The 19,998-nt window shown below is 38.1% G+C and overlaps 1 protein-coding gene across 2 annotated transcripts in view; it reads right to left on the bottom strand.

Annotated features, from left to right (window-relative positions):
- Positions 1 to 258: 258 nt before the first annotated feature.
- Positions 259 to 19,998, bottom strand: part of lepr (leptin receptor) — a 51,700-nt gene continuing 31,960 nt past the window's right edge. For both annotated transcript variants that reach the window (XM_060867610.1, XM_060867609.1), the window contains exons 9-20: positions 14,340 to 14,609; positions 13,602 to 13,710; positions 12,468 to 12,697; positions 12,194 to 12,345; positions 11,204 to 11,357; positions 10,278 to 10,357; positions 8,750 to 8,966; positions 7,052 to 7,255; positions 6,283 to 6,360; positions 4,237 to 4,330; positions 2,978 to 3,053; positions 259 to 2,526 (exon numbers count right to left, since the gene is read on the bottom strand). In XM_060867610.1, coding sequence (XP_060723593.1) covers positions 1,777 to 2,526; positions 2,978 to 3,053; positions 4,237 to 4,330; positions 6,283 to 6,360; positions 7,052 to 7,255; positions 8,750 to 8,966; positions 10,278 to 10,357; positions 11,204 to 11,357; positions 12,194 to 12,345; positions 12,468 to 12,697; positions 13,602 to 13,710; positions 14,340 to 14,609 — 2,414 coding nt within the window. In that variant the 3' untranslated portion in view covers positions 259 to 1,776. The remainder of the gene's footprint in view (positions 2,527 to 2,977; positions 3,054 to 4,236; positions 4,331 to 6,282; positions 6,361 to 7,051; positions 7,256 to 8,749; positions 8,967 to 10,277; positions 10,358 to 11,203; positions 11,358 to 12,193; positions 12,346 to 12,467; positions 12,698 to 13,601; positions 13,711 to 14,339; positions 14,610 to 19,998) is intronic.

The following is a 19,998-nucleotide window of genomic DNA, read 5'->3' as shown; positions in this document are numbered from 1 at the left end:
GATGCTTGTCAAGGTTAAGTGGAAGTGTTTTTTTCCTCTCTTGTACAGCACTGAGTCACTTATCAGTTCGTATATCGGTTAACAAGGACACTTTCATTAGGCATAAGATTAGACACCATAATGGGTGAACAGCATGTTATTTTTCTCATTCAATCAAACACGTAGAGCAGAAAACAACATGAATGGCTCATGAATGTTAAAGGAAATCCTGATGTTGAGGAACTAATAAGAATAAGAATACTGCATCGAGACAACAACTGGCAGTGGCTTCAATAAATAGTTTATTCAGACCAGAAAAATAGACATCCAATATTTCTATACTGTATACACATTCTTTAGAAACATGAACAATGTAAAAAATTCCATCAATGTCGATCACATTCAGTGGTCATTATACACTTGCTTTTGATACAAAATTACAGAAACTGAAAATAGACCGAACATTTCACATTTAACGCTTGAGATTTAAAGAACGTAAACACAGTTGACAAAACAGACATTCACAATCAAACGCAGATGAAATCTAACACGTTGATACAGTTTCAGTGGATTTAACCACACAGCTTAAATCCTGAACAGTTTTAAGCGGCACCGATTGCACTTGTTTTTACAAAAGCACCTTAAACGCAGACTTCCACTGAACCATAATGCTGTCTTGTGCTCTTAATGCCTGAGGAACTAACATCCATTCTTCTTCATGCTACTGTATAGGTGTGTTGGTCTGGTGGTCTGGGAAAAACTGTCAGATGTATCAGATTTTGTCAATATACTTTTATCTCGAATTAAGTTCGGTTTTAGCAGAATGATATTTTTATTTCTTTTAAAACCTTGCCTCAGTGATCTATCTGCAAATATTTATATCTTGGATAAAGAAAAATAAAAAGCGCAATCAATCTACCTCAATATGTCCAAAACCTTGATGTGCTTTTCTCAAGATTTAACAGAATTGCTGGACAGCGATGTGGCAGAAGCTGAATTAATTCAGTTTGTAATCAGATACTGGCTTTTTAAAATGGAGACACTCACATCACCATCAGAACAAATCTGTACAGATGACAGCAGATAACGCTCATAAATGCCATGGGTGATTTTGACCTTGTGCTTGTGTTTAAATGCTACGAGTGATTTTTACCTCGGGTAATGAGACAGAGATGGATGATGCTGCGAAATTACTGAGTCATTTCTTTTTTTTTTTCTCCTCCAATTTGTTATATTACTACGTTGTCGTTTTTTTTCCCATACAGAGGTAGCTGCAATATCTTCCATTGGAGTCGGAATGAAGTTTTTAAATGCAGATTTCTCCTTTTTAACTTTGTGACTATTCGTTTATGATAAATGATAGAACTAGCCTGTAGTTTCCAGAATTATTTTATGTATATATATATAAATATATATACATAAAATGTAAAATATCCAAATTTGTCAAAGTGAAGTTTTTCTCATGCACCAACACAAATATACAACCTTTTGCAGCACATCAGCCAGCACTTCAAAATTTTATTTCCTTTCTCAAACATCCCATGTGACTTGGATGTAAAGCAGCAAGTTGTAGCAATAACAGGATGACATTTAACCAGTCAGACTGTGCTCTGATAACAGGAAATGTTTCATCTTGGCACAATGCCAAAGCAACTCTAGCATTTTCCTTTCTCTTACTGTAAGGTAAAAGAGAAATAACACGAATGCATCACAGAAACGTGACATACCATCCGTTCTGTTTCAGATACTGTACCTACCATATCGCCTGTTTCCAAAAGGTAGAGCTGATACTTTAGATCACAGCTGGATGGTGCTGTTGCCTGCAGTCTCTCTCAGGAGTTTAATGGCTGCAGTCTGGAATTGGGGCAAATAGAGAGGAACGTTTGAATCACCGTCTTTCGATTTCAGTTTAGGACTGGAATCTGAAATCTGCTCCTTTGTTCCATCGTCCTCCTTAAACTTCTCCACCAGCTCATCTTCTTCTTCCTCTTCATTCATTCCTATGTAGTAGAGCTCTTTGGACACTTGTGTGCTCTCTGAAGCTTCATCCTCTTGTTCTGACGTTTCGGAAAACTCCTCCACTGAGTTGTAGGAGCAAGAGTTACGTGGATTGATGGCATCAGAAGATGAATGGCGTTCCAGCTCGCAGAGGCCTCCAGGGAAGGAGCCGGAGATGTCCGAGTTATTGGCAGAGAAGTTGCCTTCGTCGCTGGAGCTGCTCAGACTCTCCTGCTGCTTCCTCTGGAGGACAGGCTGATCAAACACCAGGATAGTGGAGTACCTTACAGACGACTGACCTGACGTGTCAGGGCTTGCAGATACGGTGGACGTATCGAGAGAAAGAGGATCTAATGATCCTTCTATGGATGAAAGATTGTTGCTTTTGGCTTCGGTATCGACTGAATGGTGAAGGAGTGCCTTCTCTTCATGGCCATCTTCTAGAACATAAAGTTTCTCAACAATCTCCACCTCACACACATTTTCAGACGTCGACAGAAGCGGACAAGCAGTAAGGCCTTCATGATGACTGAATAGGTTGCCATCCAACTGCAAAAAGATAGAAAAAAACATTTCAACATTTATTTAAACATGTTCAAAAAAGTTTTTATTTAACTGCTAGAAAAGGCTTTCACTTTCTCTCTTATTGTCTCTCTCATTCATTTCACCAGTTCACCATACACCAAAGTGTGGTTAATGAAAAAACTAATCATAAGCTCTTGTTTTCTGTGAGAGAGAGAGATAGCACCCAAGCAGCTGCATACATTGACTAATTCTTATTTCAGATTTAAGTGCATTCTGTATTAAACCTGACTACTGACTGCTTTACTACCCACCAACCTGTCCGTCACTTCAATTAATGAACCTGGTGTAGACAAATTATAAAGCAGAGGCAAACATTTCATTAGGCTAATGACTGTATATCAAATGTATGCCCCTATTAGCAGTAACATTTCTAAGAACAAAATATTTCTCATTAACAATACATTTAAAATCTGACCTTTTTGAAATCTATCCCCTTGGCCCAAGAGCAGTTGTTGGGATTTGGGACATCCTTCCACATCAGCTTTTTCAATCTGAAGAGAAAATGGAATTGGATTTTGAGGATACAGAAAAAAGGAGGGAGAAAAAATAAGATTTCAGCTCAGATTAACATGCCTAAACTAGTTTATAGCCTACAGGGAGTGTGACCAAACCACAGCGTCAGTAGGATCAGTGGAATCAGGAGGGATCAATGACATCATATACATGTATTCAGAACAGCTACATTACACCTCTGCATACTGTACATTCTAAAAAGTGTTACAGTACTGTCATAATAAACATTATTTTTCTAAAAGATGCACAGTTTTGATGGTGACGGTAGAAATTAGGGTAAAACCTAATGTCCTGTGGATGGGCACAAGATCATCCTGGAAGTAAACGCTGCCATCAGGAAAGAAATGCTGCATCACAGGACAATGAGTTTCAGTCAGAAGAACTCAAATTATGGCAAAAATAAAAACAGCATAAAAGTCATTGTATTTTTTCCCATTTAAAGTCACTGGTACGTATATGTTTTTCCCTGTTCTTTACATCAATGTCAAGTACACACACAAAATAAAAATGAATGAAAACAGAAACAAACAATTTTATAAAATATAATATGTAAAAACTCAAACAAGGTGTATGTAAATCTGTTGCTTCTAACCAATTTTATAAATGAATGACCAACAGCCCATTCTGCGAAAACCGAGCCACACATCCATATTTATATGATAGATCCGACTTTCTTTCCTTCATTAATGGCCATCCTCATTTCCTGTGCATATTAATGAACTGTATGTTAAAGGTAAACAGGAAGAAGGTCATTTGTAACTCTACATAAGAACATATGATGCATGGAATTTTCCTACAAGGTGCTTGTGAAATAAAACTAATCTGACTAATGGATATAATGAGGCCAGTAATCAAATGCATTAGCAGAGAATAGGTGAATTTTATAACCAGTGTGCCCTTGAACACAGCATATAATGCTGTGCATTATATTCCAGAAAACTCTGTCCTTTTCTCTAGTCTGCTCTCATGTTCATTGAACCATAAGGATGTCTGCGGTCCCGTCACTGTCCTTTCATTCAGTACACAAGTGTGGACAGAATCAATCACATAACGTTTAAGAAATGCTTTTTTTTTTTTTTGTTCTGTCCAATTTTTTGTTTAACTTTGACACAATCATCTTTGACAAATGCAAAGTTTTTCTAGAGGTAGATGATGACTTACTGGTTTTGCGAGATGATCAAAGTGACAAACAGGACGACAAAGAGGAAGGCGATGATCATGAGGAGCATGTAGGCTGCAGGGTCACTTCGCACAGCTGCAAAACAACAGCACAGCTTTCAGTGGGATTAAAGGACATGCTGAGATTTACCTCAGAAACCTAGAATACATTTGCCAGGTCACACATACAATATGACCCCTTTAACTTCCCCTACAGGAAAAATAACATACTGGACCACTCTCTCCATCTACACAGTTTTTATGCACACCTTCAACTCTGGACTGTCACTTTAACTCTGGACTTGCAGAGCAAAGTGCCAATTTACACAGTACACTATATACACTATTTACACACCATACTGCACCTGAACATTGTAAGGACACTTTAACTCTGGACCTGCACAGCACAGTGCCACTTCATTCATTCATTCATTCATCTTCTACCGCTTATCCGAACTACCTCGGGTCACGGGGAGCCTGTGCCTATCTCAGGCGTCATTGGGCATCAAGGCAGGATACACCCTGGACGGAGTGCCAACCCATCGCAGGGCACAGTGCCACTTTATACACTATATACAGTACACTATTTACACACCATACTGCACCTGGACATTGTAAGGACACTTTAACTTTGGACTTAAACAGCACAGTGCCACTTTATACACTATATACAGTACACTATTTATACACCATACTGCACCTGGACATAGTAAGGACACTTTAACTCTGGACTTGCACAGCACAGTGCCACTTTATACACTATATACAGTACACTATTTATACACCATACTGCACCTGGACATTGTAAGGACACTTTAACTCTGGACTTGCACAGCACAGTGCCACTTTATACACTATATACAGTACACTATTTATACACCATACTGCACCTGGACATTGTAAGGACACTTTAACTCTGGACTTGCACAGCACAGTGCCACTTTATACACTATATACAGAATATACACTATTTATACACCATACTGCACCTGGACACTTTAAGGACAATTCTTTAAGAAAACCATACACATTTATGTATATGTATATTTATGCATATGTACTGTATACACATTATTTCTCCACGTATATTTTCAGATTTTATATAGTTTTTTATACAGTTTATACTTTTTTTTTATTTATCTACTTTTGGGGGTTTTTTTTATCCTAAATTGCATTCCTTTTTTATGCTTATATACCAGACAGATGCAAAAAGCATTTCACTGCATGTCGTACCCTGTATGTATGTGTATGTGACAAATAAAATTTGATTTGATTTCATTTGATTTGATAAATCCCTGCCGAGTGTTCTATATAACCTGTAGTGCTACTTTGTGATGCAGTTTTCAAAGGTGCAGCATTTTTATGATTTTTGACCACTTGCTTTTCTTTTTTTCAGCTGAAGCCATAGTCAGACCCAGCATGATAAAAATTCTCCTGGCAGAAAAGCTAATTAAGAAGAGGACTGGATGCTGCTTCTAAAAGTGATAATTATGACCAATTATGTGATGTGTTGTTTGTCAATGACAAGCCTTTACCTATAAGCCCATAAAAACCATGTGGATGGGAAAAAATGAAAAAGATGGAGACTCTTCTGATTATTAATTGTCAGTTCAGCACTAAGCAACAAACTCCATTTTGTAACATGCCTATAGGCATGGCTGCCACAGATTACATTACATACACACACACACACCTTGACTTTTTGGTCAATTTCTGGCCTTGACATTGCTTCAGGTTGGTTTTCTCTTTTCTCTTGCTTGTGCCTAGGGTTTATTAAAACTTTTTACCTGCACCTGCATCCTGTCTCAGCATCTCTCCGAGAAGCACTCACACTGGATTATCTCTTCACTGTTTTCTTACCTTTATTTGGTGCATTTTGGAAAAAACAGGCATTTTATCTATGGATGTAATGTATGCTGGAATTTCCGTGGTAAAATTCAACTCTCTCTCTCTCTCTCTCTCTCTCTCTCTCTCTCTGCTAAAGCTGGCACCTCTGAACATTTCTTATTCAATAAGACTATAATAAGGGGTGAATTAGCTGTGTCTTACCTGTGCATCTCACTGCCTCCCCTTCACCATCCACAAACACAGGGTACAGTTTAAACTCCTCTGTGCCATAAAAAGGCCCTGTGTGAAAAAACGTGTGTTAATATAATATATACACAAACATGACTTTTATTTTCATTTATTTGATTTTGCAAGTTTTATACAGATGATTTAATGATCTTTTATTCCAATGAGCTAAATCTCCTGCACATACAAACCCTGCTGACCAGTAACATGCTCTGAATAGCATCAGATTATTAATCATTGTTTGGTGTAAGGCAGTTTGTTCTTGTTCGCCTCAGTTTCTATTTTTGTTGTCAGAAATAATCACAAAGGTGAAAAAAGACCCTCCCTTACCACTTTTACCCTTACTCAGAATGTCCTGAGTCATTTCCTGAGTCATTTCATCCTATTTTTTTATAAAATTGTACATCCATTTCAACATAATACATATTACACACAGCTGCCTGACTTATATTATTTACTTAGCTATGGCTAGTAAATCTTAATAAAACAGTTAACACAGGGTACCGTATATGCTGGGTAGGAATGGAGCATCATATATTTTATTAGAATCGATATTATGCCAAAGAAACCAAATTAAATTCTACTCTACAAAATTCATTTCCATCAAAAAAGACAAATAAATATCCAATATAAACACTAAGAGAGTGTGATATATTCTCCACTGCAGTGCATCAGCAGACAGTAAACACATTTATTGTAAGTTATTTCTGCCACTAAAATTTCAGCACAAAAGTTACAAACTTACGGCACAGCTGAAGGTCCCTGGCGGTTGAAGCGACTCTGAGCCACTCTACTCTTCCAGCTGACGTCCAGCCCTTGCTGGAGTCACCGTTCTGCTCCTGCCACTCAAGGACGAATGAAAGAAGTAACGACTGCTCACTCACCAGGCTCCAGGACAGAAACACACACGATGCATTAGCGGTGACGTGGAACCAACGCACACACTGTCCTGAAGACAGGATATACAAAAGCCATGTATTCAACAACAGACCGGATAGTGATGTGTTGTTTGTCAATGAGTCGACTCTTTGAGTTGATTCTTTTAAGTGAGCCAACTCTCATTAGCTATAAGATGGTAAAAAAAATGCAGTTAATTATTTTAGCGCATATTAGCATTATAATCTCACTGTTTTCAAGTAGCATTTTATATACATTCAATTTTGATATAAAACAAAAGATTTTATGTCATTATGTTTTTTCCCCACTTCGTAGGTTGAACATGCTGAGATGGGAAATGACATAATCATGGTGTTATGAAGAACAAAGAAAACTAGAATGTACATTTCCTGAAGAAAATGTGAATGGTGCTTGCACGTGGCAAGTTCCCCTCATCGGGCTGAGTGTTTTGATATGTCACATGTCCATGTTGTGCTAACTTTTTGATTTCGCTAATTTTGGGGGCGGGGCTACACGTGACGTCACGTGACTTCATCAAATTACACATGAGGAGGTTCCCCTCATTGTTGTGAGTGTTTTGAAATGTCACATGTCCATGTTGTAAAAAGCTTTTTGATTTTGCATATTTTGGGGGCGGGGCTGCGGCACAACCAAAAGGCCAGTCGGTACACCAATTTAAAAGTTTGTTCAGAGTATCACCCTAAAGTAGCTGGCCGAGTTTGGTGTAGATAGTTCAAAAGCTTGCCGAGTTATAAACCTCCAAAGTTTATAATGGGAGACTATGGGTAAAAAAGGCCATTTTGAGACCCGTTACCGGAAGTACCGGTACTCAGATCGCTTAGAAAAGTAATAGCACACCTCTCCTCAATGAGCCGGTCAATTTGACACGTCATTCATGTTTCTAGGACAAAAGCTGCGGGACAAGATACGCGCCAAAGTTTTGTCCGGCACAATAATAATAATGTTGCTTTGCAAGCACCATTAATAAATCCCAGCAGGGGTGAAAGTGAAAATAGACAGAAGGTGATAAAATGACAAGATGGCATTAAAAATTATATAATAGTACAGATGGGTTTTTACTTCTACTAAATAAAAGATTGCTTTTTCACATATTTAAAGTGATTTTATAATAAAGAGGGCAAGACATAAAGCATAATGTTATTTTGAAAGAAAAGTATTACCGGAGCTGAACTATATGAGACGCCAACATCGTGATAACATGAGTACATGTTTACAAAAAAAAAAAAAAAAATCTAATAACCGCAACAATAGTCGTTGTCCTTCCTGTTACAGGAACGACAACATGTTCTATAAGCAAACAGACAGGACTCTGTGTCTAAAAAACAAACAGTTCTTTTACTGAAGCAATTAGCCTAAATGCTTAATGGGTGATCTAAAATAGAAGAACACACAAACATGATGATAAGCAAGAGCATGATTAAAAAAAATCCTGACATGCAGTACAGAAGACGAGCTTCTCTAAAGTTCCCTGGTCGGTGTTAGTGTGCAGGGTTATGACTGCTACATTAACAGTTTATTAACTCACGTTTTGGTTGACGCACCAGAGTCATGTTACTATTCTCGGCCGAGGAACCTAAAGAATTACGAGACATGACTGTGATGCTATGGACTTCCTCTCTCCATTGGAATGTGTAAAATGAGCTTGGGGCAATGATGTCATCTGACCACACGTTGCCCCCTGAAGTCTGGTGCACAACTACGAGTCCCTGCACACAGCTGGCTGCTTCCACCTCTGGAAGTGGCTGCAAGACAACAGAAGTGAAAATAATGAGAATTTTTTTTCTAAAAATGTTTTTTTTATTGATCGGAATAATTACAAATTTGTAGGATAACAGATCTTGCAAGTACGGATGCAGCAATAGCAATTAATATTTAATTTCAAGTATTTTTTTTTATACTGATTTACTAATGTGTCACGGACGCGGGATAAAAACGGACCCAAATGCAGGACAGCTTAACAGAAACAGGATTTAATAACTAAAAGAACACTAAACAGGACAAAGACAACAGCAGACAAAGACAACAGGGGATTCCGCGCTGCACAAGGCAACACGGATCAAATAAATAGACAAGACAATCATTTACACATAAGGGACAGGTGTGCAGAGGCGGGGAGGAAAAGACAAGGGCGGGGCAGACACGTGAACACGAAACATAAACAATGGCCAAAGTCCTGAGTCCTGACATAATGATACTGAATATTGATGCAATTTTACACTTTCAACTAACTAAAGAAGAAGCATTCATTCATTCATTCATCTTCTACCGCTTATCCGATCTACCTCGGGTCACGGGGAGCCTGTGCCTATCTCAGGCGTCATCGGGCATCAAGGCAGGATACACCCTGGATGGAGTGCCAACCCATCGCAGGGCACACACACACTCTCATTCACTCACGCAATCACTCACTAGGGACAATTTTCCAGAGATGCCAATCAACCTACCATGCATGTCTTTGGACCGGGGGAGGAAACCGGAGTACCCGGAGGAAACCCCCGATTCACGGGGAGAACATGCAAACTCCACACACACAAGGTGGAGGCTGGAATCGAACCCCGACCCTGGAGGTGTGAGGCGAACGTGCTAACCACTAAGCCACAGTGCCCAGAAGGAAGCATAATATAGGAAAATAAAACTCACTCCCTTTCATACAGTACATTTTATGTACTTTTATACCCAAGTCTATATATGTTTACAATTTGCTTTACTGCACTGTGAGAATCTTAGACTTTTTGCACACTGTACAGTATTATATACAGTATGCACACCGGCCAGTGCTATTTTGTATTTCGTGTTTGTCCTGTAGTGTTCTTACTGTTTTAACACGATGCACTTTACGTGGCTAGGACAACTTAAGTCTTTAGCACTGTGTTGTTTTATGTAGCTTTATGCCATTTTATGTAGCACCATTGTCCTGGAGAATCCTTATTTAATTTCCCTATGTACTTCATCAACTATTTATGGATGAAATGACAATAAAAGCTTCTTGACTTGACTTGACGCATTGACACTTACGCAAATCAAATGCAAAAACCCAAGAAAGTCTGTATTACCTTAAAAAGCAGAGTAACATTTGTGTAATCTTCAGGAGTCTCTTGTATAATTCTCCAGAAGTCTGGCCCCATCTCTGGTGCTGAAATCAAACAAGCATTGTGCCTTAATAACCAGCACATCATGAAGTATTAATATCTATGTGACATTGTGTTTTCCAAACACAGCTCACAGCTCACTCAGGTTCTTTGCCCTTGTACAAGGCCCAAGAAATGAAATACACTAACCACGTAATTCAGGTATGTTATAAAAGTGCAAAAACATCCAAGGAGCCATGTGGACTAGAGCTGAAACAGCAGACAAATATTATAGTAAGAAGAAGCCATGCTTAAATGTGTCTGTCTCGGAATTTATATAAATATAAATTCAAATGAATGTCAAATGTTTTTCTCCTTTCTTTTTTTTCTTCAAATATTAAAAACATGATCAAAAAATATCACTTTTCCTCAGTGTTATTATTATTCAGCAAGACTACGGGCCGTGTTGGAAAACACTTATAATAATCCCTATAAACATGTGTATCACTCGTCTTATTTAGACATTTAACATTTATTTAGACATTTAAATTAACTGTAACATTAATTTTAATAATAAAACAAATAAAAGAAAAATGAAGCCCACAAAGACCAACATGGACAACACATTAATAAACATGGTAATGGCTGATTAGTAGAAAGATTAACAAGTAAGGCTGAAGAAAGTTTGATTATTTAAACTTAGACTCCAGATTTCAGTAAGCCATCATTATTTAGTAACATGCTGCCATGTTATTTGGACTTATTTTAGTCATGGGTTGAACAAACTTTTCTCGATGCAAGTCAACTTCAGAAACACTTTCAACTATCATCTGTTAATTATTTTATTACTTAGTAAGTGTTACGCTTTGTTAATATTAGTTAATGTGGTAAATAATATATAAGAGGCTTACCTTTAACGTTATGAACTGAGGACGCATGAGCATAACTCCAGTCGCTCCAGTAACCCGGGCCGTTAAGTCTTCGGCAACGCACCTGAACCTTGTACTGTATGCACGGATCCAGTACCGTAAATGTTGCCCTTGACTCTATTAGAGAGCCAAACATCTGTGAAGGACACAAATGTGAATCAGTAATTACGTGGTATCCTAGGGGTTAAGATGTTAGACTACCAATCAGAAGGTTGTAAGTTTGATTCCCAGGTCCACCAGGCTGTCACTGCTTGGCCTCTGAGCAAGGCCGTTAACCCTCAATTGCTCAGTTGTATAAAACGAGATAAAATGTAAGTCGCTCTGGATAAGTGCTGGAAATGTAAATGAAATGTAATTACTGCACAACAAAAAACTACACGTCATCAAAAATCTGCCTCTCTATAAATTGTAAACAGAAAATCCCATTAAACAGCTTAAATTTACCCCACTCAATACCACAGAGTAAGAATTACAAGAATTTATATAGCTGCTAGCATGTAAACTCATACGCCATGTGAACCAGGTGGAAGGCCACATTGGTCAATTTTAAATATGCAGCTATATAAATTCTTGTAAACACAATCTGCTTTACCACATACCACCTTAGCTCAAGCAAAATAGTGTCTATCTGACAAATTCATCCGCTCTGACTATAAGCTTTTGTTGATGTTATGGCCATGTGCCTTTGCTTGTGTTTAGCCTTGATACTGGCTTGTTTTTTCTGCCCTTATTCCACGTTTTGAGTGATCTCAAGCATTACTGAACCTTGTTTTCTCTTAATATCTGGTTATCTTGGTATATTGTTATCCCTTGGAGCATGGCATCAGGTTTTATTTTTCTACCTTGACGTTACATTCCTGTTTATTTTCCCAGCTATGGATGTCAACTAGGATGTCTGATTGCCCTTGCGATTACGCCTCACTCCTGTCTCTAACGTCACACGATTATAGCACAATTCAAATCTTTCCTTACCTTCCACTTTAAATCTACCATGCCATGCATAGATACATAGCGTAGTTCATATTGCAGATCATAAGCAGGCAGGTAAGGACGCTTCCATGTTGCACTTAGTGTCTTGTTGGGTAAAGTGACTGCTTTCAGTTTTGAGGGTGGAGACGGTTTCACTGGAGAACAGAAATATAACTGTGTGTCACTATTGTCATTTCCCTTATCATGGAAAGATGTTTCCCTGAGATCACTGTGTAAAACTGTGTACACAGTTTTGAGCTACTCCTCAAACACTCACCACAGTCTATAGGTGACACAAAGACAGGAAGTGACCTCACTTTGTTATATCCGTCCTCTACCACTAGCCATAGCTTATAGCAGGAGATCAGGCTTAGGTCTCGCAGGGTGCACTGATGATAATCTCCAGCTCCATCTGTGCATTCCTCCACATCAACCATGGGATCTTCTTGTGCTTGAGCCAGGGTACCTTCTTCATATTGTATCTCGTCACACATTCGCCGATAACGTCTAAAAAAATACAAAAGACAGGACATAGAGAACATAAGGCTGTTATGAGACTAGATGCTAACAGCTTACATGCCATACTATGGAATGCAGTCCTATCTATCTATCTATCTATCTATCTATCTATCTATCTATCTATCTATCTATCTATCTATCTATCTATCTATCTATCTATCTATCTATCTATCTATCTATCTATCTATCTATCTATCTATCTATCTATCTATCTATCTATCTATCTATCCTTCACATTTAAACGATATCAAGCTCTGTTTCACCTCTAAACCCATCACAGAATGCAGCTCAGCGGTCAAACAAAATAGACAAACATGGAAGACAGGGTCCTGATGGAATAGTAGTCATGCTAGTAAGGAGCTTTACTAGTAAATGTAACGGGAGTTAATTGCATGTCAAATGCAGCTCAATAGAGCTAAACAGTCAAATAAATGCTGTTTAAAGTTTTGTATAAATGTTAAGAAAAATGAAAGTAATCTATATTATTTAATGTGGGACAAAGTGCAGCCGGTAACGTTGTAGCCTCGCAGCTTCAGGGTCCCTGGTTCTCTTTGGTTCTCATGTTTTCTCTATGACTGCAAGGTTCTCATATTTCCTCCAAGTTACCAATGTGCTGTTGACTCACATCCCATTGAGGATGACTTGGGATATGCTCTGAATCCACATGCAGCCCAGATTGTATCTGAATAAATGAAAGGTTCCTTGTTAATAATAATAAATCTATTTTAGCTATCTATGTCAGCAAGATCGCCAGTAGGACTCCTATGCTTTTCATAGCAGCAAAACCGATGTTCCTGCCAGCATTTATTTCTACACTAGAGTGAAAGAATCCTTAACAATATAACATCATCATCAAAAAGATCTAAAAAGAAAGGGATGTGAATCTGCATACCTGTACAGGAAGCGTATCACAGCCCACGCGCTCTTACTCCATTTACAGGTCATTGAATCAACACTGGAATGCTGCTCAGTTTGACAGGTTATATTTGCATCAAAGAATCCTGAAAATTAAGGCATTATAAATAACTGCACACAGGGAAATTTCATTATTCATAAAAATAAATGAATAAATAAATACTTCTGAGGACTAACTGATATATGGGTTGGGCATATAGATCGATTAATATTCCACTTGATTAATCCCTTGGTTAAAATGATAGTGATGTTCAGAAACATCTTTAAAGATCAGTCAGTTCAACAGTCAATAGTTACAGCATGTGGTAAACACCCTTATCTAATATTTACTGTATACAACTGAGGTGTTGAGGGTTAAAGGCCTTAATCAAAGGCCCATAGGTGGCAGCTTGGGATTTGAACTCACAACGTTATGAGAAGTAAGTCAATGCTGTAAACTGTGAACTACCACTTCCCACTTGGTTCATGCAACAACACGATTCAAAACACAACCACTTCAAATTTCTATGACCTTAAACTAATCGTTAATAGTTAAGCATTAAAAGTAAACTGTTGCCACCAGTCAGTGACATGTTGCTTATCTGGCCCTCGAAAGCAAGACATTTTATGTAGCTTAACCTTCAGAAAGTGTAGTTGAATGAATAGTAATTCTCTACTAATTGACATCTTGTGTCAATGAGAAAAGAATCAGAGTTTGTGCCGTAATTTGTCTCACCTTCTACATAGACCTTGGTGTAGGCAATGCTGCACTTATAGCTCTGTTCCAACGGGTAACAGCACAGAAGCGTATCAAAGCCAGGCTCTTTCGACCTGATAGTGACTGCGCTGACTCTTTCGTTAATCGTTTGGTATTGGCTTTCTGGAAGCACCTGGCCATTCAGCATCCAAACAGCCTTACTGGCTGTCCAGCTGTGATTGTGAAACACACCATACACTGTTACTTCTTCTCCAGGCCTGGTGAACACTTCAGCAGGGATGTAACTCACTGTTGTGAGGAAAAAAACAGAGCCAAGAATAAATTAGAGGTATAACAGGTATTCAGAATAACTTGCAAGTAAAGAACGTGACGATATGTATCATACAGCTAGTGTATTATTTTATATATCTGTGATGTGAAAAGCTCTACAGTCCTTTTGCAGGCACTCCGGTGAAATGTTTAGAAAGTTAGTTACTATCTTGCTGATGCTCCACATAAAAAAAAAAGATTTTGAGAAATTTTTAATATGGTGAATTTTCTCGGGAAACAAATGTTCACAGCTGTTATAACACAAGTGATATCAGGAACTGTTAACAGGATTTTACAGATGTTCACATACATTCTACACCACTTATATAGATGGAAAGAAATGGGTCAAAGTATAAAATACCTTTGTTTATTTAATTTTATAAAAACTATGTAAGTCGTTATAGGAATACAATGAACTTCGGAATAAGGCCCATTGCTTCTCATGAGGGGGGCACTGTGGCATTAGTGATTAGCACGTTCACCTCCAGGGTTGGGGGTTCGATTCCCGCCTCCGCCTTGTGTGTGTGGAGTTTGCATGTTCTCCCCGTGCCTCGGGGGTTTCCTCCGGGTACTCTGGTTTCCTCCCCGGTCCAAAGACATGCATGGTAGGTTGATTGGCATCTCTGGAAAATTGTCCGTAGTGTGTGATTGCGTGAGTGAATGAGAGTGTGTGTGCGCGATGGGTTGGCACTCCGTCCAGGGTGTATCCTGCCTTGATGCCCGATGACGCCTGAGATAGACACAGGCTCCCCGTGACCCGAGGTAGTTCGGATAATGAGTGAGTGAGTGAGTGAGTGAGTGTGCTTCTCATGATACGATCATTGATATTTATAATATCGTCCCTGTCGTTTTATTTTATTTATGTGAAATGCTACATATAATTTTCTGATATCCATCTTCTAATCTGTGGTTTTTTCAGAGGTTATGCAAACCAAGTACATCAAACACAACCAGACATTTCCAGGAAATAAGTTCACCAAAGATCCACAACCTGAGCTGAGCAATTGAAGTTGAATTAAAGCTGTTGAAGCAGGTAGACAATCCAGAAAGAAAGCTCATGTTTTTTATGGAATAGTTTGGCTTCTTTGTCTCAGAAGCTTCCTGTCAGCAGCTGATCGTCCATCTTCAATCTCTATCTTCATCTCATCAAGCACACTGAACCTTTCCATGTAGGTTACTATGGCGACTAAGCCTAACCAAGTGTTTGACAAATGCACTATAATCCTGCTCCTATCATGCTGCAAGTGAAAGAACTAAAACAAAATAAAAAAACCTTGCAAGACAAGCATGCATGTTTTATGGATTTCTTTTTTGTGGAAAGATAGGAGGATTACTGTAGCTTAATAAAGCGCAATAGACAATGGACATTGTCACAAAACAGCTTTACAGAAATATAAAATGTAGGATACATTTAAAAATGTAATTCTTATGAGCAAGCCAGAGGCAATGGTGGTAACCTTGAGAGGAACAAGAGGATCCAGAGAAGAACCCAGATGAATGTGGACACAGAAAGACTTCAGATGTCAAGTTGTCATGTTGGAAAAGCAGCGACGGGATTTATTCTTATTTTATTTCCTTACACTTTTTTTCTAGGAGATTGCATTATTTTTCCTCAGCAATCTGGCAAAAATATTTGTTTACCATAAGACTGTAAAGCTAATGGCAGTAAAGATAAGGACATGACTGACAGGAGAAATTTTAAACACAAGCAAGCATGAGAATATTTTTATCATGAAGAGGATCATGTGAATAGACAATAAATAGGAAAATGAGGATTTCATATAAGCATGAGAGTGTACTTCATGACAATCCAGCACCAAACCATATAAAAAGGTCTACAAAGACCCTGCAGATATCATGCCTATTGTCGCTCTTCCCCATCGTCCTCCTCCTCCCCTGGCTCACTTTATGAGCCGTGTCCTTATGCTCCACAATTCTCTGGACTGCTGCTTTTGCTCTCCTTTCTGATTCAGTATTCTTTAATTAACCTCTTGCTAAAATCTTGCACATGCATCTCAGCTTTCCAAACCTGTTTTTTTAGACTTCTGGGACCAAGCCTTATAGACTTCTAATAAAAAAAAATAAATAAATGATCTGATTGAAAGAGGAAAGTGTGAATGGTGCTTATGATTTAAAGCACACTATCTCATCTGTGTGCTTGGTGCCATGAGTATTTATGATCCAGAGGAAGTGAAATGATGATCATTTTGTACTGACAGTTTGAGGGTCAACAGCACCATGAAGATGATTACAGATCTGTACAGAAGCACCGTACTGCAGTTTTCACTAGAAAACTCTCAACTGTCTTTTTATTATCTATATCATTAAAAACAATGAGCCAATGGGACAAATGACGTATTTAAATTAAGCAAATACTGAGAAGAATGTTGGCCATGTTGTCAGTCATGTTGCAGCTTTAATCTTTAATACTCAGTAATACATACATTGTGATAAATGAGCAGTACTGCCTTGCCAGGTAATATTGCTATAGGAAAAATGACAAAATGACAAAAAAATAACTAAAATAAATGTAACAAGATTAAAGAAGTGCACATTGGGCAGCTGCTTTTCCAAGATGGAGAACAAGATGAACACCAATTAGCTACCTTTCCCCTGGGTGGGTACTATGCAGTGACTTGTGATAGAAATAATAAACACTCCAGAATAATAACCGCATCACTATTTTGCGTGTATAAAATTCCATTATAACTACCCACGGAAAGATGGGGTCAGAGCACAGGGTTAGCAAGGATACAGCTCCCCTGGCTAAAGATCCAACCGTAGCCACTGGGCCATAATGCCAACCTTCTGATCAGTAGGTTGGCATTGACAGAGGCTTAACCATTGAGGCAAATCTGCCAGGGAACATATTAACCACCATAGATTCTTGGAGATGGGACTTCATTTACATAGGCATGGATAAAACCTGAGGATAATCTTTTGTAGTTCATCTTATAAACACTAGAGTTCAATTTCTATTCAGTTCACCTTTAATTACTAAGGTTACACATCTCCAGATAAAATAACTCTGCAACAGGTTATCGGCAGCACTCAGAAAGTCATCAGGATCCAGATCCCAGACCATACTGCTTACACAAAGCAACAAATATCTACAGGACTCCCACTTAACCCTGTCATCATTTGTTTGTTCTTCTGCCATCTAGAAGGCAGATAAAGAACATCTACTCATGCAATGTGTAACAGTTTATTCCCAAAGGCCATCATCTTAATGAATCAGACCAACTCACTGAAACGGCATACTCCACCTCCACACACACAAAGCTTTCAATCTCATAATCCACTGCAATAAAAAACACCAGCGATTATAAGACTTCCTTTTAGTAATAGCTGCATATCACCATTACATTGTTACAATGAATTTAATTCTATTACCTCTCTGTTTTAAAAAACTATGCACATTATGTTCCCTGCCACTTTACAAGGCAGCAGTAGTGTCACTTACAGTATAATTTTTGCTCTAATAACCTATTCTACCTTAAATCTTCATTTAAACGAACAAACAAAAAAGCAAGTCAAGTTCTTTTCTGATTGACTTGTTGACTATTAAAATAGCTACAGTCATACAACCGCTAATACTGATATGAATACGCATTTATTTATTTAATTCTATTTGTCTGTCTGTATATCTGTCCTGTCCTGTACAGTACTGTATGGGCAACACATGTAAACGCTATGGTGTAGTGATTCGCCTAAGGCACACCCGAATGGAAAATACGAATACACACTGATGTGATAAATTATATCAGCTTCAGCCTGTGTAATAAAACTAAAGTACATGATATATGCATATATTACAGATAATTGTTTTATTTCCAAATATAACTGACACGGCTTTAGTCAAGTTTGCAGTTAATTAAGAAACTATATCAGAAGGAAAGCAATTCACGACATGTGTCTGTGTGCAGGTTTCACCCCTGAGATCTTTGATAAGCCCTTTTCCTATTCGCCCCTTCAAGAAGCCTAGTGACGAAAAGACATTTGTATGATAGATTCAGTTCAGTCGGACAACGGACCCTACAGTTCAGAAGCATCTGTTCCATTCAGCACAAACCGCAGCCACACCAGTGAGCAGGAGTCACGTGACGTTAGGCGATTTGCACGAGCATCCTCTCCTGTGAGATGCGATGACTGACAGGACAATGACAGATTGACAGACTTTTGTTAGTATCATTTCTTATGTTCATTTAATCCTTTCGTTTTTTCACAAAAGTGAAACAGCATTAACCCTACTCTACTACCCCAGGTCTACTTACAAGTGCAAATAGTCATTCGAACGAGTAATCACACATGTATGTGTATTCAAACGAGTAATCACACATGTATGTGTATAGCGCTGACAACATATACTGTACACCCGATTTCACTGCTCTTGTGATATATAAAAAATGTCATTTCTCTCATTAGAATGTTTGAGCCAATTATTGATATGGCTGTTTAAATAGTTTAAATGGCTGTTTAAATAGTTTAAATAGTCATACTAAAATAATTTATTCTGACAAAAAATACCATGAAACAATGTTCTTTTCCATATTGTGACCTTTTGTATTATGTCTACTTAAGTTTCAGTTAAATGAATTCAATTCTAAATGAGTATGATATGACTCTCTGATTCACCCATTTGAATGTAACAAAAGTCTACTTGGGCATCTTACAATGCACTGACACTATTTAGTTTCAAAATACAACATAAGCATGTTTAAATGTAGGGGAGAAAAGCTTACTTGGATGTCTTATGGTCCAAAAATACAACATATGGGCTCCTATATTGTTGTTGTGCCATTACTCATATTGTAAGCCAGATCTCTTCGGCCCCTCACTTGGGATGCTTTTCATAAACTGGCCCACATGACAAACTAATTGAAAAGCTTATGAAGATATTACGTCATGCTGTATCTTTATACACCCACAAATACTGCAGAGCATTCAAAACAGATTTCACACGCGCACAAACACTCAGTAGCCATTGGACCGACTCATTGTTATCATCTGGTCCCAGTGGTGAGACATTAGACTATGTATCCTGTGTGATTTTCCCAGGCAATGTTCAATGTAAAATGAATAAGAGCTTTCATGGCAAAATGATGACAAATATAATTAGTGAACCTAAAAGTGGCCACATGAGAAAAAAAGGTGCATCACTAATCATTTTTAGCTACTCAGTATAATAAATGGTTACAAAGCAACAAGCACTCTATGGTCTGTGGTTAAAGAGCTAAAACAGTATTCGGTGCTCAGATACAATATGGGCTGATGCAGTAAAATGTCTCTCCTTCACTTATAGAACACAGACAAAAAGCCCAAGAAATAAACAATGAATAAAAAAAACAGAAAGGAAGGCAGGAAGGAA

The sequence above is a fragment of the Tachysurus vachellii genome, chromosome 4 (assembly GCF_030014155.1).
Source record: "Tachysurus vachellii isolate PV-2020 chromosome 4, HZAU_Pvac_v1, whole genome shotgun sequence".
Classification (NCBI taxonomy): domain Eukaryota; kingdom Metazoa; phylum Chordata; class Actinopteri; order Siluriformes; family Bagridae; genus Tachysurus; species Tachysurus vachellii.
The sequence above is the reverse complement of the archived record's forward strand: the minus strand, read 5'-3'. Positions and strand labels throughout refer to the sequence as shown.